Source organism: Herpailurus yagouaroundi, unplaced genomic scaffold (assembly GCF_014898765.1).
Source record: "Herpailurus yagouaroundi ecotype Mexico unplaced genomic scaffold, PumYag 67793, whole genome shotgun sequence".
NCBI lineage: Eukaryota > Metazoa > Chordata > Mammalia > Carnivora > Felidae > Herpailurus > Herpailurus yagouaroundi.
The window spans coordinates 10529967-10547862 of record NW_024420586.1 but is presented as its reverse complement, the minus strand read 5'-3'; the positions used below and the strand labels follow the sequence as shown (position 1 = coordinate 10547862).

At 38.4% G+C, this 17896-nt stretch overlaps 1 protein-coding gene across 1 annotated transcript in view; it reads left to right on the top strand.

The window, feature by feature from the left end:
• DMD (dystrophin) overlaps window positions 1-17896 on the top strand; it is a 2039083-nt gene that overhangs the window by 876517 nt on the left and 1144670 nt on the right. Inside the window, exon 43 of the mRNA XM_040468816.1 lies at window positions 17628-17800. Coding sequence (XP_040324750.1) covers window positions 17628-17800 — 173 coding nt within the window. The remainder of the gene's footprint in view (window positions 1-17627; window positions 17801-17896) is intronic.

Genomic DNA, 17896 nt, shown 5'->3' with positions numbered 1-17896 from the left:
AATGATAGTACAATAGTTTTGAAAGAATTTAAAGTTTTGAAAGTCTCAATCACTATGAGGAATGGCTTATACTTTATTTTTAAGAAAAACTGTGAACTGTCTTAATACAATTTGCTCAAATATAATTACTACGTTAAGTCCTGAAAGCCTGCTTCAACATGCCTTTTATGAAAGTGTGAGCATAAAAGAGGGTAGAACTCTGAGTGCCAGGGATCCAGGGCAGGGAGAAAGGGGGAGTTGCTGTTCAGTGGGTATAAAGTACAAATGGAATCAGTTCTAGAGATCTGCTGTACGACATTGAGCCTATAGGTAACAGTAAGAGGCTAGATATCATATTAAGCCTGTTATTAAGTTGTTCTTATGACAACACAAATGATAATAAAGCATAAACATAGAACTTTTTAAGTTTCCAAAAGTTTGATCCCTGAGAGTTTTAAATATTTAACATCTCGTGAAAGCAGAAATGATTTCTTTAAGGGGCCCAAATGGAAAGGATTTATCCTAATGCTGTCATATACCTGACTTTACTGAAAACTTCAGTTGTATTGGCATCTCCAGTATTCTTGGGGCCTCACCCATACCCCCTCCACACTCAGGGTTCCTTGTACTGTGACTGGCAGCTGCCACCTGCAGGTGCCTGGGACTCTGCCCAGAGCTCTCTCTAGTCGTCCAGACTCATAAGTGTCAGGGAGTTAAGGCTCTGCCTCCCCACCATCTCCCAACAAACCTCAACCAGTGACAGGTAGTTTTCTATGGATAAAGACTGAGACCCACTGTGCACAGTAGAAATCTTCCTCATATTACAGTCGTTAACTGGTTTTCTCACCTATCCTCTCTGACTGCCTTACCAGGGCTTCCTGGGATCATTCCCAAGTAAATCATGTGCCTATATGTTCTAGTCTTAGAATCTGCTTCTAGGGCATCCAACCTTCGATAATTTTGAAAGAAATAATAGCATATACACTGTTTAGTCAGCATTTACTAACAGAAATCTTGGAAAATACTCCATTCAGGTTGATGACTGTGCTACTTCCCCACTAAGGAGCCCCTTAAGTTGCTTAATTAGACCTTGGCATTAATAAAGTAAGCTTTGAGGACAAAAATAAGAGCATGGATTAGAATAAGGGTGAGAATGGGGTTTAATCTTTTGCTATAATAAGAATTAGTTTTTATCCACTGGTCAGGCACTGTTAATAATCTACCTATATTAACTAATTTAATCCTCACTACAAATCTATGAAATATGAAAAATTATTTTCCGCATTTGAAGATGAAAAAAAAACTAAAGAAATAGACAGTAACTTGATAAAGTTGGTGCAGCTCATATTGATGGAGCACAGATTTGAACGCAAGCAACACAGCTCCAGGGTCTGAGCTGTTAACCACTGTACCATACTACCTCACGAGGTTTTTTTTCTCGGGTTCTCTGTTGAGCATACCAAACATGAATTTGGACAAAACACAGTAGAATATGGAGGTCTGTCATGCCCAGTTTGTAGGAAAAATGTCCTGAGTTCTCATTGTCTATGAATCCATGAAGGTTTAACAAGATTCCATAAAACGAAGAAAGGGAGGAGGCAAGGGGGGGGGGAGGGAAGAAGAGAAAAGGAAAGGGAAGGAAAGAAAGAAGTCAGACATGAATCATCTCACTTCTTTCTTCTAAGCTGATGATAGTACACATGCTCTGGTTGAGGTGAATAGAAATTGTTTGTGGTTTTGGTGGGCAAGAGAGTGACAAGAAGTGTGGACATGTGAAAAAAGCTCACAGATGTTGACGTGGCACTTGGGCCTAATGCACAGTTTAGAGAGGATCCAAGTAGACACAGCTATTGTTCAACCTCAACAGCACTTGAAAGAGCTTGTTGTGAGCTTAATGAGCCAAAGGCTGTAAAGCAAAGTCGCTCAGTCTTCTTTGACTGGTTCAGCTTTTATGTGGGGCCCTTGAGACCTAAGAGAAATTGTTAGGACAAGCTGCTAATCTAAGGAGTGAGGATTTTTGCATTCAAACGTATTTATTAAGCTCTTCTTATGTACCTGGCATCACTCTAAGTGCTTAAAAAATGGTGAACCAAATCAACGGACCCTGCCGTTTTTGCCATAGCAGTGGGAGACAGCATGTAGGCAAACACAGAAGTAATAAATAAGTAAATATTGTATATTTAAAGATGATACTTGTTATTAAAAAAACCCCACAGAATTGGATAAGGGATATCAAATTACCAAAGGGGGTAGGAGTAGGTGAAATGGAAAGAGGTGGGATTGCAATTTTAAGCAGGGTGGAAAGGACACTTGCACAAAGATTTGAAGAGACTAAGGGAGTCATCCTAGTGCTCAGCCTTGCTGTGTGGGCAGAGCGGAGAGTCAGGGCAGAGGCCCACATGTTGGGAGCGTCCCTAACTTGATCACTGTACAGCAGGGTCGCCAGTGTGGCTGAAGCAGAAAAAGTCAGAGGAGGGTAGTAGGACCCCAGATCAAAGGGCCTGTGGGTGGTGCAGATTGTGGAGGGCCTCGGGTGCCGTTGTAAAGAGTACCTTTTGCTCGGACTGAGAGAGGAGACACTGTAGACTTTTGAGGAGATGAATGACATGATCTGGTTTGTGCTTTAAGTAGACCTAAAAGGGATCAAGAGTAAAACGAAGGAGAGCAATTGGAGAAGAGATGCTGGTGGTCTGGGCTAGGGTGGTTGCGAGAGATTCCCAGACCCTGGTAATGTTTTCAAAGTGGAGGCAACAGATTTATTTCTCTATCCACACAGAGACTTGAGCATGGATGTGTAAAGACCTATTCTCAGCAGATTTGGGGCTCAGCAGAATTTAGGTGTCCTGTGAATTTGGCAGAGGATTCCTTGAGGGATGTAAGATTTCTTCTCACCGATATTTATGCCTTCTGTCCTCATCTTGCCTTGAAGCAGGGGCAAAAGCCCTGGCAATGAGATCTTATCTCTCTGATCAGGATCTTTCTCCATTGGAATCTATTTCATCACATCTGAGCACACGCTTAATGATGCCGGTCATTTGAATGAGGAAAAAACTAGTACCACGTGCAAACTTTTTTAGCCTGGTATTAAGGGAATTAAATAATAGAAGGAGATACCTCACGTACAAATCTGAACCAAAGATCTGAAGGCAAATAAAAGAATGAATGTTTCTGCACACCTTGTAGCGCAGGGGCATACTACATAGAGCGTTAGATTTTTTTCACCGATTTAATAATATTCCAACAAGAGGAGTTTGCAATTATTCTAAATTAAGTAATCATGGAGTGTATAAAATGTCAAAGCAAAATTTGATTCTAAATGCTTTTTGAATTCTACTTAAATTAAATGTATTACCACATTGTAAAAACTGATCTTTTGGACTACATATAACATTTTGAATAATGTAATCATTTAGTGATTTCTCTGAGGAAAATCAAGTTTTTCAGCTAACACATTCATTCAGCTATAAATATAATTCCTTTCTTCAACTGTTTTTATCATTGGGGATTTATTTGTTCAATTTGCTATTTATATTTGTGAATTACTTTACAAATATTAATCTAGTCACTGTGATTTAAATCGTACTTCAGTCATTTTATCAGTACTTAATTTTTCATTCCTCTTCTAGTGAAGAGATTATAGATATTTACTGCATCGTAACCATGGCCAGCTCATATTTACTTGTGATTTTAGTACAGTTTTCTTTTATATCGTACACATGTCTCTCTTTTTACAGGAGATAATCCATTCTCTTCTGCCTGCCATTATTTCATCAGGCCCAACCATTGTCCTACTTTGGCTCCCTAGCTGTAGTGTACTCCCATCTTTGCTAAAATGCACTTTGAGAGCCACTCCTGCTTAATTTCTCTCAGCAAGACTATTTGGATCATCCCCATCCTATAAATTCAAGAAGTCAGAACTTTCCACATTAAAACATACAATTCATGAGGCTGGAGGAAGTTCGGAGGTCGAAATTCAGTTCTGGGGAGGTTTCCCTTCTGTTCATGACCAATTCTCTTCTTTGACCAAGTCACATGCCATCTTCTGATGTGTGATATAGAATTGCTGATTTGTTAGTTCTGCCAGGACCATGCATCCTCCTATGGAGAATGTTTCGGACAAAATCCGTTGTTGTATTTACGAAGTGCTGTTCACATGTGGACCATAAACCGCGCAGAAAAAGCAAAAGGATAACTTACCACAGAGCCACTAAAAATAACTTTAAGATTCTTCTTTAGAAGCTCAGAAAAATCTCATTAATAAGTACTTTAATGCCTTTTGATTGAACACTCTTCCCAATTTGATATGTCATTAATGTAGAGCCTGGTAGCTGGATGGGACATACAGAGGATAAGAATTAGATTTATTTAGGGTCTTGCCTTCATCTGTCAGATGAAGACAAATTCCAGAGAGTGAAAATGAACTGGAGTTTGAGTCTTTGGTGCGCCGTTTGCTCTTTTTCAATTTTCAGATAGATCTACTCCCCAATGACTGCTGTCACAACAGCCACTAATGGGTTTCTCTAATCTTTTTTTTTTTTCCCTTAGAAATCAAAGTTGTGTGCTCTTCTATTAACCAAGTTACATAGGGTCTCAAGGCATTTTTATTAGCTCATACTGCTTAAAGCTATTATTTTCAGCTACCCCAAATGTGAAAACAGTAGTGCAGGGTTTTATAAATCTGAAGACACATGCAACATGCACTTAAGTGTAAATATATCCATTTAACTGCAGCGCTGCATTTATTAAAATGGTGATAGTGAGTCAGCAACAGCAAAAGATACAGTTTTCACCGCCTGCAATGGTTTGCAAATGAGCTATCTGCTCCTTCTGACCTGTTCCCTGTGGTGACCAGCAAACATCACATGCACAACCAACCAGGCAGAAAACACAGTAACTTTTGTTGTTCACCACTGGATCTACAAGTCCTAGAACAGTACCAAGCAGTTAATAGACACTCAGTGTGAATCTGTTGGATGAATGAACGGCAGTCTTGTAAATCCAGATAGGGACTCCGTGATCTAAGAGGACAGAGCATTGTTAAGTTAATCTAGCAGTACCAAGCCTAAAAGGAGAAACAAAATTAGACTCTTTTATATTATATTCTTGGTCATTGATTTAAATCATCCAGACATAGGTGACTTCCAACAATCTGTGCACATATACTAGCATGGAGACATTTGTGCTATCTAGGTTTGGACATACTGATTTTTAGGCCAATCACTTATGAATGTATGTGGCAGGAAATCCACGTGTAATTAAAATGTTAGTAATATTTTGCGTACACTGAGCTTGCATTATATGGTAAAACACTGAGTTGGAACAGAAAAGACTTAGATTTAGATCCCACATCTGACTCTTGTGTCCTTGAGCAAATCACGTAAGTCTCAGTTTTCTGAACTTTGAACTGAAATTAATGATAATACCTGTCTCAGCCTTTTCAGCTGTACACTTGTGGAGATAAAGTGAAAGCATGTAGGATTATGTGAAAAAATTCTTGTAAAAATGTGTAATTATATAAATTTCACGATTTGTAAGACCCGTCTTACTTCATCAAATACCCAAAATCTTAAAAATCATTATAAATTAAATTTTTATGGAAATAATCTTTTAAAACTGGTCTTTTAAAAAGCAGTAAACCTTATACAATTGCATATTTATGTGTAAAATACTTTAAATAACATGTTGACAACAGCATAAAATATACATAAAGTTGTTTCCGGATTTGGCAAATAGCCTAAAGTTTAAAAAAAAAAAGTTTAAAGTCAACGAGAATGCACGGAGTCTGAAAAAACTTGTTTTTGACAAAAACTTCTTTTAGAGAATCTTATTTATGCTCATTTTCTTTTACTATATTTCCAACGCTAAGTATTACTTATGTGGGGGCAAACTTTTCCATTCTTCAATTAATTTCAGGTACTAAAAAATAATTCTTTGTTCTGTACTTCTCTTGAGGTTGTGAAAACTCTAGATCATTCCAAGTTTCTCAGCGCTATGGCTTTTACCAAGAATAAGAAGCTGTTTTTTCAGTTTGTTTTATTGTTTGGAGTTTTGTTTTCCAGTGAAATTTGTTGAATTCATTTTTTCCCAACTCCTTTTCAGTAATTTACAATTCTTTGTTCAGATTACAGAACTATGAAAAAAAAAAGAACTTGATTTAAACTGTTTTAAAGCATTGAAGCTTCTCTTTCTTGGAGTTCTGAGATTTATTTTTATTACTTATTTTTTTTTTCCTTTTGCCATTTAGAAAAGCTACTCTGTATTCATTTTCCTGCTTACGTCGGTAATCATGACCACATTAATACTATAATAGCTTTCAGTTGAGCCTTATGAAGTGACATTATGTAGATCAAAATGTTCAAATATTGGCAATTGTGTATAGTTCATTCTAATTCAGTGACTTTTCTCCAAGTCTACTTATTTCTAAATCCTAATGCATATCGTTAAACATTCAAGGAAAAGAACTAAAAAGTTTCTTTTGTAAACCACATATAATTAATGGGCACCATTTACTCCCAATTCCCAAGTTGAATTTGCCACACCTGAGACAAAAGAGTAAAGAATGTTCTCAGCATTTGGGGTATCTGTGGGGCTTCCACAAAGGTAAAGATAGGAAGTAGAATGTTAGGATCTCCTTCTGTATCATGTTTTGTTTTGTCCTTCTTAAATTTTAGGTTTATCTCAGAACGATGGTATGAGACACCGGTTTTGCTTTCTCTGTCCCCCATCAAAAACACTTACGATGGAATGCATGTTCTCCCAACATCAACAACATTAATCATGTATAAAATAGGTAAAATATTACCAAATAGGTTTCCTGTTTTCTCCAAAACAGAGTACGTCATTTGTATTCTTACAGACTTAACTATATCTTGTATAGTAGCTATCTATGAACTCGATTGATTACTCATACTGGATTTTCAGTTCTTTGTCAAAATAATAATATGCTCATGATGGCATATGTATACAGGATAAAAAGAGTGTAAAGGGAATAGAGGAAAGAAAAACATCCTGTCCACAGTTTTAAATCCCATTCCTCAGTGGTAATCATTTCTTTTAGGTTTCCCTCGATTGCTATATTGCCTTAGAATTTTTCTCCATAAAACCTACCTGCCCCTCCTCAACTCAGTTACACAAGACATAAGAGCATGCCCTGGTTCTAAAAAAATGGAAACATAGAATGCCATATGTCTAATTTTGAAGAGAAATAGCATTTGCTTCCTTACAACTCTGCTTTGCTATGTGCAAGAGCCAATTTTTCTATCAAGACTTTCAATAAAGTGATTTAGACAATGTGCGCAACTCAACACAAACTGTACCTATCGCAAAATGACTTGTGAAATTGTTTCCAGTTTAGCTGGTGCTGATGGACTAGAATCATTGTCTTTGAGGAATACTTGGGGCAGTAAAGTGAAGGTTTTACATTTTTCTTTTCTTGTCAATGCTCTGTGGCATGTGAGAAACATGGGCAGAGGTAATTCTGAATGAAGACGTTAGGTATCTGAGGTATCTGAGGAAACCATGGAGCAACTTAGCCAGAAATGCAGATGGACTGTTATTCTTCTATTTACTCTAATAGCTAAATAACCAGTAAAAGTGAAATAGAATAAACAGGGAAATAACTGAAGAGCTCACAACATCTGTTGGGACCTGAATGCGTATCTGCCGTGGTTCAAGAACAGTGTAACAAAATCTTAAGGTTCAGTGATTCCATTCAAATTGGATTTTCATAAGCAAGTTAAGATTCAGAGCTTCAGCTCCACTTTTCCCTTCAAATCAACAAATACTTATTAATGCTCAAATACTGGGTTTAACACTCTAAAAGAGAAATATAAGACTTGATCTCTGCACTCTCGTAATTTGTGACATTAATGGGATACACCTATCAGAGTTATGCAAACAAGTTAGGAAGTAACGAAGGTGGGAAAGGCATAATATAGCCAAAATACCGTATAAGGAATATGTGAAACAGAATTCATGAGGAGGAGAAAGCAATTCAAAATTTAGAAAGCTGAAGCAGAATAGTTTTATGAAGGAGAAAGCCCTTAAATATCTGTAGTTGGATGTAATTGGAATTTGGACAGTACTAATAGCTACCACTCATTTATTTTGTCCCAGGACATGTTTTAAATTCTTTGCTTATGGTGAGTCATATGGTCATCACAACAACCTTATGAAGAAAGCACTCTTATTATACCCATATTCAGAATTATCCCAGCTAGAGATGGTGGTGTGTATCAGAGCGGTGGCAGGGTCAAATTCTGGACATTCCAAAGGTCGAGCTCATAGGATTTGGTGGCCACTTGCGTGTAGGCTGGGAGAGAGAGAATTCGAGGATACCACGAATAATTTTGTCATGAACAACTGGGAGAATGGAGCTGCCGTTAAACTATATACTGTGGGCGATTGCAGGAGGATCAGGTTGGGGGAAAGATTTGGTATAAGTTTAGTGGTGATATGTTAAGCGTAAGATGTTTACTAGACATCCACGTGAATATCAAGGAGACAGTTGGATAGATACAAGTCAGAGTTCAGAAGACGATCTCGATTAGAGATGTACATATGGGGAAAAGTAGGGGTAATTTCTTAGCTCTTCTTCCACACTTGCTCACAATATGTATCTTTTCCTATGTTCATTCCCCAACCCTCTTTCCTTCTAACCCCACCTTTGTGGACAATCTCAGCCCCACGCCCATGGCTTAAATATCAGTTTGACACAAATAGATCTTATTGGCGGAGGTAGAAAGCGGGAGAGGCAAGATGCCAACATAGCATCAAAGACCTATTGCTAATAGGGCCCAACAGAGGTGGCATCTGGCAGATATAGGGACTCAGCCATTTAATGACAGACTCTGCTTAAGGCCACAGCAAGGTGTCTGTGGACTAAAAGAAATAAGATGGCAGAGGTAGACAGAGAAATAGAGAGGAAACTGAGGCAGAGCCGAATGAGGTAAGACTAGGGACGCCAGGGCTATGTGATGAGGGTTATGCATAACAGTACTGAATGCTGCAGAGGAGGCAGTGAGGAAGCTGTTGATGAACCAATAAATCGAATTTTCCTTCAGGAAGTAAATACAATAAAAAAAGAAAAAAAAAAGAATTACAGGTGTTTATAACCAGCTGCTCACATGAGTCACTTTGAGAAATGAAGACTAAGGAATCACTTGGAAGCATTTATATATCTATATTTATATCAATATCTATTTTTATATTTATATATAATGAAGTTCAGTGTACTTCAAACCAGAGTGTCATTATATGGGTGCAAGTCACCTTCAGGGGAAAGTATGCTAAATAATCAATTTCATATTTTTCATATTATCTTGTATTTTTAGTTTATATGTTTATTTCTCTGGAACTGCATTATTTCAATTCTAATACAGATTTTTTTCCACTTGCTGAAACAGTTTTACTAAGGGAACACTGGCAAAGTTTGAAGTAAAGATTTTATAAATAATGTCTGCATATGTTATTACAAACTTTCAAACAGAAGACAAAATTTCAGATTAATGTTTGCCTACACATCCTATAATCAACATATTTAAAATCCTGCCTTGGTAAGAGGTTTAAACTCATGGAGGTGTGTTTGATGTTACTCCTTGGTATAAATAGGATTACAGATGCCTGTAAATCATAAGCATCCTTATTTTTTAATTTTGTGCTACAGTTTAAGCAAGTGCTGACTTGAATTTTCTGTTTGTATATGTGAGATGCCCACTTATTTTCTTGACTACAGGAAAGATACAACGGAAGTGATGGTATTTTAAATATTAGAGACCATACTGGCACTCTTAATGGTACTCTTAATGGTATTTTTGAGACAAATACGTAAGACACAAAATTAAAATTTCAGTAACTTCTTAAAAGTTTATTTTCAGCAGAAGTGATTGATAATAAATTCACTTTATCAAATACCACCATCCCCTACTCCAGCCCTGTTCAATTTCCACAGTATCTCCTTTGACATTCATACAAATAGGTTTACCATTTAGGTGGGCAAAGCCATGCTCTGTAATGAAACATTCTGACAGCAAGGGAGTAGTTGCTGCTTTACCTTAAATGGAAGAAAAACTGAACAGCAGAAATCCGTCCCTTATGATAGAGAAGACAGCATTGTGAAGAGTTACTTGAGAACTTTATCTCAACCTGATTAATTGGCAAAGGGGTCCCTTGTTTCGTTCCCTAGATAAATGGTCTGTAGTGTCTAGTTTCTCTTTTTAGCCCATTGAAGGCACTATTACACGGTACTTGAATCAACAAAGTACTTTTAGGTTTACATTGTTTGTGTTATGAATCCCCTTTAAAAAACTGCTTCTCTCTCGGGCTCCCGGGTGGCTCAGTAGACTGAGCGTCCAACTTCAGCTCAAGTCATGATCTCATGGTTCATGAATTTGAGCCCCACATCAAGGCCTTGCGCTGACAGCGTGGAGCCTGCTTCGGATTCTCTGTCTCCCCACTCTCTCCCCACCGCCCCACTCTCTCTCTTTCAAAAATAAACATTAACATTTCTTTTTTAAAAAACCTGATTTTCTCTAAAGGGAGGTTCATGTTTTTAAATATCATTTATGTCAAAGTTTAAGCTCATCTTATCATGTCTGTGTTTTCAAGGAACTCTTATTTAAACCACCAGCTTTTCAACTGGAAGCCTGACTTACAGCATCATAGTTCATAATCTCCTCTTTTTTCCTTATATTACATACCCAGACCTCATCTCTCAGTTGAGAAAGTTATTTCGCTGTCTAATTTTTCCCTATTAGCAGTGTATAAACGAGGGTCTTATTTGACTTGATGCCATGAAGCAGAGCGGCAAGAATGCTATTTTAAAATACCAAAGACCTAAATCTTATGCACTCATGTACAAGTGCCTTCCGGAAATGAAAGTTTCCTTTGGCAGTAAGAGTGACTAACAAACGTCTGACAGAATCTAGATGGAGGGTAGGGAGGTTAATTCCTAGGGGCATATCAAAATTAAGAGAAAATGTTGACTAAACAGGGGGTACCTCATGATTTTGCCATCATATTTTCAGGTAAGATAAGGAACTATTCAGGGATAGACATGAAAATAATATATTCTGTAGTGATCCTAAGGATTTTTCCATCACCATAGCAACTACAGGAACTATGGTTTCATTTTTAGAGGGTCAGAAACTATAAAGATCACTTATTTCTAGACAAACCAAAATAGTAAAAAGCTATAAAAGATCTCATCTTTGACTTTAAACTGTGGAAACTGCTACAGAATTTTCTTTGGTGCATATACCATTTTTCTGTGTGCAGTGCCTCAGGGACAGGAGTATGTGTAGGGACTTTAAAAAAGGATTTCCTGGACTCCAGCCAATTTTGACAGCATTCTCTGAGAATGCACCAAGGAGCTATTATCTAGATATCCAGGGAGTGTGACATCCCCTGCCCCAGTTTTTGCTTTTTGCTTTTCTCATTTAAGATAGAAAGTTTTCCTGCCTTTGCAACATGCTGCCCAGCATTGCTAAAACCATTCATAATTCGATTCTGAGCAATTCTACCACTTTCTAGAGAACTCGGGCCTCTCCAGAGATTTGGATTGAAACCAGGAACTTTGGCAAGCTCAGATCCTCAGAGAGAAAATATATTTACCTGTTTTGTGTGTGTGTGTGTGTGTGTGTGTGTGCACGCGCGCACACACGCACATGCACACACATAGACACACAACCCACATCAAAGCCATAAGTAGATGACTTTTGTTCTGTTGGGGAAAATCCTCCTTCTCTTCTCTTAAATTTTATCCCCATTGGAGATCACAGCTATTTATTTTAATTGTGTGGGCTTCCAACGTGAAGGCAAACTGGTTGCACTGACTGGTTGCCCCAGTATAAATTTAGGTAATCAGCGTTCCAGTCACCTGGCTTTTGGTGTCACATGGAGAAATTGTCAGAGTTCTGAATTGTTGCCCTTGGTCTGGCAGCCATACTAAAATGGAGTCCACGATTTACATTGTCAGGAGTTGAGCCAGAGCAAGTGGTAGTGAAATCAGGATGCCCAGGTCAGTCGACTTAACAGAAGCAGCAAAGAAGTCCTGTTGGTGCACATTCCTGGCACCTAACCCAATCACGCTCATGGAATAGCCCTAACTATTCTACCCAAGGCTGCAGGTTCAGAACTGTCAGAAGATGATATGGAATTTCACCACGTGAATCAAAGAGAAGAAAGCATATAAGGCAAATGTTTGATTGCAGTAATTTCTAGGGCATTGCTAACATATACTGAATCCATTCTGTTCTTTTGAAATTTGTGTTGCATTTTCAGGCTTGGGTAGTAAACTTAACCCCAATAGCAGAAATGTTGTATGTCAAATAAAGTGAACCACAATGTAACAGTAAGCTATTTTCAATTTTGTAGTGAAAGACAGTGACAGTGGAAGACTGTCTGCTCTATCCAGGTTTATAGTTTCACACTATGAAGATGGTGAAATTGCTCCAGAGAAGATCACCGATGACTTCCTGAATAGCCAGTTGCCTTTTCACTCCTGTTCCCAGCTGTGTTAGGCTTGTTGGCAGCTCCCTCCATCCTTCCTGATACACTTCCTTCCCTTGGTTTTGAAATACTGTACTCTTCTGGCTTTCCTCCTAGGTCTGATGACAATTACTCTTTGGGCGCACTCATCTCCTTCCTGGACCTTCCCTTTTCACAAAGGTTCATCCTTAGGCAACCTTGCTTCTTACTTTTTTATTCCAACAAACTTCCCTGAGCACTCTGACCATCTCTTGTGCAATGAAATAACACCTACTAGATTCCGGTGGCTAGCAATTCTGTATTTAAAAATTTTTTTTTCAACGTTTTTAATTTTATTTTTGGGACAGAGAGAGACAGAGCATGAATGGGGGAGGGGCAGAGAGAGAGGGAGACACAGAATCGGAAACAGGCTCCAGGCTCCGAGCCATCAGCCCAGAGCCTGACGCGGGGCTCGAACTCACGGACCGCGAGATCGTGACCTGGCTGAAGTCGGACGCTTAACCGACTGCGCCACCCAGGCGCCCGCAATTCTGTATTTAATGCTGGTTGAACATAATTTTAACCTGCATTCCTCCAGATAAGTAATCTCACAATTCATTTCTGTGTTGGTTTGCCTCCTTTCCTTCCTTCACATGGTAATACTTGACCTGTCGGGTAAGTATGCTGACCACATTAAATTGGGTTGCTTAACAACAACAACAACAACAACAACAACAACAACAAAAACAAATTAAGGCCTCCCTATCATAAGGTGTACAGGGACTTAAAGAAAACACCTTGGAATTTTATAAACAACCTCCTTCCCTCCTTCTCTGTCTCTCTCTCTGAAATTTATTCACATCACCCATAACCATTGTGTCTTACCCAGTCTCTACCTGGGAACACAGCTGCTTTTTTTAGAGTCCTAGCATAAGCAGTGACTTTCACCCCTTACAACTTATATTATCTCTGCTCTCACTTGCTTCTATAGCTTCATCCTCCACAAAGGCAGGTCTTCATGCATCACAGTCATGAAGTCTTAAAATGAGGCAGGAATACTTTCTAAGATCTGCCATAACCTCTCTCCTGATGCCCTTTGTAAGCTGTGCAGTTTGTTTGAGAGTACCTTCTGGGAAGCTGCAGGTTCAGCAATAGCCCCACTCTATCTGGCCGAGTCTCCATCTCATACGCTGTTAAAATCCTCCCCAATTTTGTGTGAAAATACATAAAAATATTCTTTTTATTGATATTTATTAAGTTTTTACATTCCTATTAAATTTTTCTGACAAGAAACATAGAGAGCACATCATCAATTACTCAAGAGCATCTTAGCACCAGTGCACATGCCCGAAATCTTGTGGGACAATGCAGTGAGGGCCACATGTTTCTCTGTGCATGCAGGTGTTGCAGTATTGGAAAGACCCCCTAAATTTATGGATATCAGAACTTAGGTAAAGCAGCCGGCCTATCTGACAGAAAGAGGGACAGAAACAGAGACCTTTGCTCCAAGGGGTCAACACATCCTCTCCAGACAGAGGGAAGGGTTTAGGTGTATTATTCTCAGACTGTAAGTTGGAACATAAACAAAGGGATGTGGAAAAGGTATGTTTCCAGATCTTCCTGAAGCAATGCACTAGTCTGAAAACCATGGTATGTTTGCTATTCAATCATCCTTTAACCCAGATGCCAGTGCTCTTTGCTCAGAAAGCCCAGACTGTGCAGAAATGGGAAAAGATGTATGGCCCAACAATAGTCACCATCTCATTTCTCTTCTAAAAAATCTGATGCCAGCTGCCTATGGGATATCTACAGTCTGAGGCCCCAAAGGCTTCTCAATGTGACCACATGTAAAATGGAACATATCACTTACACACACACACACACACACACACACACACACTCTCTCTCTCTCTCTCTCTCTCTCTCTCTCTCTCTCTCTCTCACACACACACACACACACACACACACACAACCTCTTGATCCATCTGAAATCGTTTTACTCAGTGATACCACTATTCTTCTGGGTGCCCAGGCCAAAAACCTGGGGGTAATTAGAGTCTTTCCTCTTCTTCACTCGACACACAGTCACTGAGTTCTGCCAACTTTTCTTCCTAAACAACTTTCTCAATCCAACTCAAACATGAATACCAACCAGATGGTCAGTCACATTAATGGTTTTGTTTTTAATTTTGTGTGTGTGATAATGGTAGTATGTGTACTTTCCTTGTTAAGAATTCACATACTTGGGAAACATGCTTAAGTATTTATACATAAAATATTATATAAATTTCAAAATAATCCAGTCGAGGAGGTGAATGGGTGAGAGTATCATGAAACAAAGTTGTCCATGACTTTATAAGAACTGCAACTGGACAGTAGGTTCATGGGGAGTATTTGTACTATTTCCCTGCTTTGTAAGTATTTGAAATTCTCCATCATAATTATTTTATGAATCATTGTTCCTCACTGGCTACTGAATTACATTCAGAAGTTTTTAAACACATTACTCATCATCTCTTGCCTCTTCCTCCTGACCCATCTTCTCCTAATCTTCTACATTTGCAAAAAGTCCGTCAAGTATGACTGCTCATATTCCCTGTCTTTGTATGTGTGTAGCCTAGCAAGCATAATGCCCGTCCTACTTTAACTGCTCAGCTTTGTCCACTCCAAATTACACTTCTTTCATGAGTCCTCAGTGTGTGGACAAATATGGTGTAGGATTTGTTCCTTCTCTGAATTTCCAGAAAATATTTGGTACCGCTTAGTACCGCTTAGAATTTCACGAGTACGTGAAATTCTTTCCCGTCATCTAGCTGGTGCTTCTGTACTATTATTTTCCCTTCAGTTCTCCAGACCACACCCTTCCTTACTACCACAATAGCATCAATTTCAAAATTCTTAAAATAAAGCAAATGAAACTATGTTTTACCTACCTTTTCTTTACCTATATTGATCCTTGTACATGGAAGAACTCAATAAATGTTTGCTCAATTGACTTGTCTATAACAATTCAGATGAGTCAAATAACCAATTGCATATTTAGTAAGACTAGCTAAATATATAATTTTTGAGAATTTTTTTTGAAAATCAGCATTTTAAAGGTGTATATTACATAATGAACTTGTGGTTGGTGACTTTTTTCTCTCAAATATAATGTAGATAAAAATTTTGTAGTTAACTTATAGGATATGTTTGTTTATTCACTTAGTCAACAAAATACATTGAATACCTACCATATGCTAGGCATTTTTTTAAGTTCCAGAATCCCAGTAGAGAGCAAGACAGATAACATTCCCTGCACTCATTGGGTCTAGTCTCGTGGTGTAGAAAGACCAGTAGGTATATAATTTAATGTTAATCATAAATAGCATGTAGAAAAATGAAGAATACAGGGAATACATGGTAATTAGGGCTGCTATGTAAAATAGAGTGGTAAAGAAGTCTCTTCTTAGCTGAGAAAGAAGGAGGGAACTAGTCATATCCATGTCCTAGAATGAAAGGATATTTTTGGCAGAGAGAACAGCAAGTACCTTGAACACCAAGAAACCTTGAAGCAACAAAATGCTTGGCATACTTGAACACAAAAAGGTTAATGAGGCTGAAATGTTCTAGACTCAATAGAGACTAAGAAAAGATAAGATTAGAAGGTAGACAACATACAACCAAGTAATTTAGAACTTTGTAGGCCATGGTAAAGATGATGGGTTTGATGAAGATGCATTAGACGATTTTGAACAGAGGAGAAATGCGCTCTGCTTTATGTTGTGAAAAAATCTTTTCGGCTCTTGTGTGGAGAATTGACTAGGTGAGAAGCAAGACTGGAAGCAGGAAGTTCATTAGGTAGCCATTGCAATAATCCAGATAAGATGCAATCATAGATTAGCTCAAAGCTATAACAAGGGAGGTAATGAGAAGGGGTCCAATTCTGGACATGTCCTGGAAGTAGAGTCCACATGATTGTCTAACAACTTGCATACCGGAGACTAAAAAAAAAAAAAAAAAAAAAGGTCAAGGATACCTCTAAGGTTGTCAACCTGAATAACAATTAATTGATATGTCGTTTACTGAAATGGGGAAAACCATTAAAAGAGAAGGATAAAGGGGTGCAGTTCACAATTTGGCTGGGGTTACATTAGGTTTGAGATGTTCATGGGACATCCACATGCCAAGAAAGCAGTTGGATTTGTGACTCTCTTTTCCAAGTTGAGGTCAGGGCTGGAAATAAAAGTTTTGGAGTCATCATTGTGTAGAAGGTATTTACAGTCATGTGAGCAAATAGGAGTATAGATAGAGAAGGAAATACATGTCACAACGAAGCTAGAGCACTCCAGTATTAAGAGGTCAGTCAGAGAAAGGTTCAGTAAAGGAGACTGAGAAGCAGTGGACAAGAAGGTAGAAGAAAAACCATCAGAGTTCAGGTTACAGAAGCCAAATGAAGATAGAGCTTTAAGATGAAGGGAGTGATTCAATTGTATTGAGATGGGAACTGTGAATTACGTACTCAATCTGAGCCTGTTGAAATCACTGGGCTTCAGGTATGATGATTTTAAAAAGTCAGTAAGTAAGAACTGCAAGACTGATCAACAGTATCCAAATGATGGAAAGAGACCAAGTGCCCATAGACTGATGAATGGATACAGAAGATGTGGTATATATGCAATGGGATATTACTCAGCCATAGAAAAAAGAAATGAAATCTTGCCATTTGCAACAATGTGGATGGAACTAGAGCGTATTATGTTAAGTGAAATAAGTCAGTCAGAGAAACACAAATACCATATGATTTCACTCTTATGTGGAATTTAAGAAACAAAACAGATGAACATAGGAGAAGGGAAAAAAAGAGGGAGGCAAACCATAAGAGACTCTTACCTGTAGAGAACAAACAGACTTGCTGGAGGGAAGGTGGGTGGGGGGACAGGCTAGATGGGTGATGGGCATTAAGGAGGACTCTTGTTGCGATGAGCACTGGGTGTTATAGGTAGGTGATGAATCAATAAATTCTACTCCGGAAACTAATACTGCACTATATGTTAACTCTCTACAATTTAAATAAAAACTTGAAGCACTAAAAATAAAGAATCGCAAGACTGTTATTTCTGGGGTTTATAAATTTCTTTTTTTTCCCTCTACATAGACAGCTGATTCATTTCTGAAAGTGTTTCAAATTTTCTATATTGCAGAACATAAAAGACAGCCTGCAACAAATCTCAGGTCGGATTGACATCATTCACAATAAGAAGGCAGCAGCCTTGCACAGTGCCACTCCTGCAGAAAGGGCAAAGCTGCAGGAAGCTCTCTCACGGCTCGATTTCCAATGGGAAAGAGTGAACAAAATGTACAAGGACCGACAAGGGTAGGTAACACTTTTATTTTCCTGAATTATAAACTTATTTTCAGGGAACTCTAGAGTTCTTTCCAGTGTTTTCCATGGAAAGGTAGGGAGGAAGAG